This window comes from Patagioenas fasciata, chromosome 21, assembly GCF_037038585.1.
Source record: "Patagioenas fasciata isolate bPatFas1 chromosome 21, bPatFas1.hap1, whole genome shotgun sequence".
Taxonomy (NCBI): Eukaryota; Metazoa; Chordata; class Aves; order Columbiformes; family Columbidae; genus Patagioenas; species Patagioenas fasciata.
The window spans coordinates 7,457,602-7,459,925 of NC_092540.1; the positions used below are offsets into that span (position 1 = coordinate 7,457,602).

At 50.7% G+C, this 2,324-nt stretch overlaps 1 protein-coding gene across 1 annotated transcript; it reads right to left on the reverse strand.

The window, feature by feature from the left end:
* Positions 1-1,150: 1,150 nt before the first annotated feature.
* Positions 1,151-2,083, reverse strand: LOC136110945 (olfactory receptor 14J1-like). The gene has a single exon (XM_065854688.2). It carries the CDS (start codon positions 2,081-2,083, stop codon positions 1,151-1,153), a length of 933 nt encoding a protein of 310 aa, XP_065710760.2.
* Between the last annotated feature and the right edge of the window lie 241 nt (positions 2,084-2,324).

Consider the following 2,324-nt stretch of genomic DNA (forward strand, 5'->3'; position numbering starts at 1 on the left):
ATGCTCAGAGACAGAGTCTGTCCCTTTTACAGACAGAGGCAGGAGTCACAGTGTCCCTCTGGCCTCCTGTTGCCACTCTTAAAGGATGGGAAGCATCTCATCCCTTTAGCATGTCACACTTCTCTGTACTTATCTGAGATGTCCCACGTCATGAGGAATGGATACAGGGACCTGAGTTAAAGGAACAACAACCCAGTGCTGCATTCAGGCAGTTTCCCATAGGATGTTTCTGCCAACATGAAGTCACCTCAAGACCTCATCTGTGCTACAGACCTTCAAAGAATGGAAAGGAATAGTTGATGGTGTTTGTGCTCACTCACATTCATGTCACCTCATGTACATGATGTGCATGCTCACATCTCATCTGTACAAAGTAAACATGGACTGATGAACTATTCATTGAGTGTCCATCCATGGAGGGAAGAACAACCTCTGTGGGTGAGAGCACAGGGCTGGAAATGGTGGTTGTGAGGGGCCAGTCCATGATGATTGACTTGAAGCTCCTTATGAAGGGGTGTCCAGTGCACAGGGGCACAGCCCAGCCCCTGCTCTGCTGGTCCTGCAGGTCTCTGGCAGGAGGCCTGGCTGTGAGAGAACGCTGCTGTGTGCCAGCCTTGCACATACACACTGTTCAGCTGTACTACGGTGCTTCATCTGTGGGTCACTTTCTAGGACATATCCTTGAGAGAAGGTTTGGAAGAAGACCTAAACATTCAGGCCCTGCCCACAGGAGATCACCTTTCTATCTGGAAAGGCTGTTGTGAGTCCAGCTCTGTCACAGCAGTGCCCATTGCCTGTCCCTGCCTGCGCTCACGGCACTGACACACAGCAGGACAGGGACCAAGCTGCCAGAGCACTCAGGCTTTGCACCAACACAAGGAATGAGAAGGAGAGTGTGGGACTGGAACCATAACAGGTCTGGAAGAACAAGTACCAATATTGGTGAAGGACCCTTTATTTTGCTTAAACACAGAGAACACGATTCCACATTGACACAGCCACTCACTGAGAAGTGAAAAGCAGGCAGTGAATTACAAAGGGAATAAAAATATTATCATTAAAAAAAAAATCACAACTAGAGACAAAAAATACTACACAAGATGAACCTGCAATGAGAATGTCTTCTTATGTGGAAGAACACAGAGACAGTTTATAGGTTCAGAAGAAATCCAGTCATCAGTTTCCACAGGGCTTCCTTGAGCTCCCGGTTCCTCATGCTGTAGATGAGGGGGTTCACTGCTGGAGGCACAACCGAGTACAGAACAGACACCACCAGATCCAGGGATGGCGAGGAGATTGATGGGGGCTTCAGGTAGGCAAACATGGCAGTGCTGACAAACAGGGAGACCACGGCCAGGTGAGGGAGGCAGGTGGAAAAGGCTTTGTGCCGTCCCTGTTCAGAGGGGATCCTCAGCACGGCCCTGAAGATCTGCACATAGGACACCACGATGAACACAAAACAGCTGAAAGTTAAACAGACACTGACTACTAGAAGCCAAACTTCCCTAAGATAGGAGTGTGAGCAGGAGAGCTTGAGGATCTGGGGGATTTCACAGAAGAACTGGCCCAGGGCATTGCCCTTGCACAGTGGCAGTGAAAATGTATTGGCCGTGTGCAGCAGAGCACTGAGAAACCCAGTGGCCCAGGCAGCTGCTGCCATGTGGACACAAGCTCTGCTGCCCAGGAGGGTCCCGTAGTGCAGGGGTTTGCAGATGGCAACGTAGCGGTCGTAGGACATGATGGTGAGAAGATAAATCTCCGCTGAAGCTAAAAAGACAAACAGAAAGAGTTGTGCAGCACACCCTGCATAGGAAATGACCCTGGTATCCCACAGAGAGTTGGCCATGGACTTGGGGAGAGTGGTGGAGATGGAGCCGAGGTCAAGGAGGGCGAGGTTGAGCAGGAAGAAGTACATGGGGGTGTGGAGGTGCTGGTCCCAGGCTATGGTGGTGATGATGAGGCCGTTGCCCAGCAGGGCAGCCAGGTAGATGCCCAGGAAGAGCCAGAAGTGCAAGAGCTGCAGCTCCCGTGTGTCTGCGAACGCCAGGAGGAGGAACTGGGTGATGGAGCTGCTGTTGGACATTTGCTGCCTGTGGGCATGAGGACCTGTGCAAGGAGCAAAAGACTGTGACAAGTTAGGGGAGACTTCTCTGAAGAAAATAAATGGGCTGTTTCTCATGGAAAACCCCCTCCACAATGGAGGGATATTTCTGCTCATTCTCTCTTTCTACCAAGTGAGAAAAACAGTTCATCACAGTTTAAAATGCAGTTGGGCATGCAGTTTCCATGAACACAGCTCTGGGGCAAAACCGCCTGAGTTGGTG

What these genes read in the sequence shown, in the direction of transcription:
- LOC136110945 (XM_065854688.2), bottom strand. Translation starts at nt 2,083, where the DNA reads ATGTCCAACAGCAGCTCCATCACCCAGTTCCTCCTCCTGGCGTTCGCA.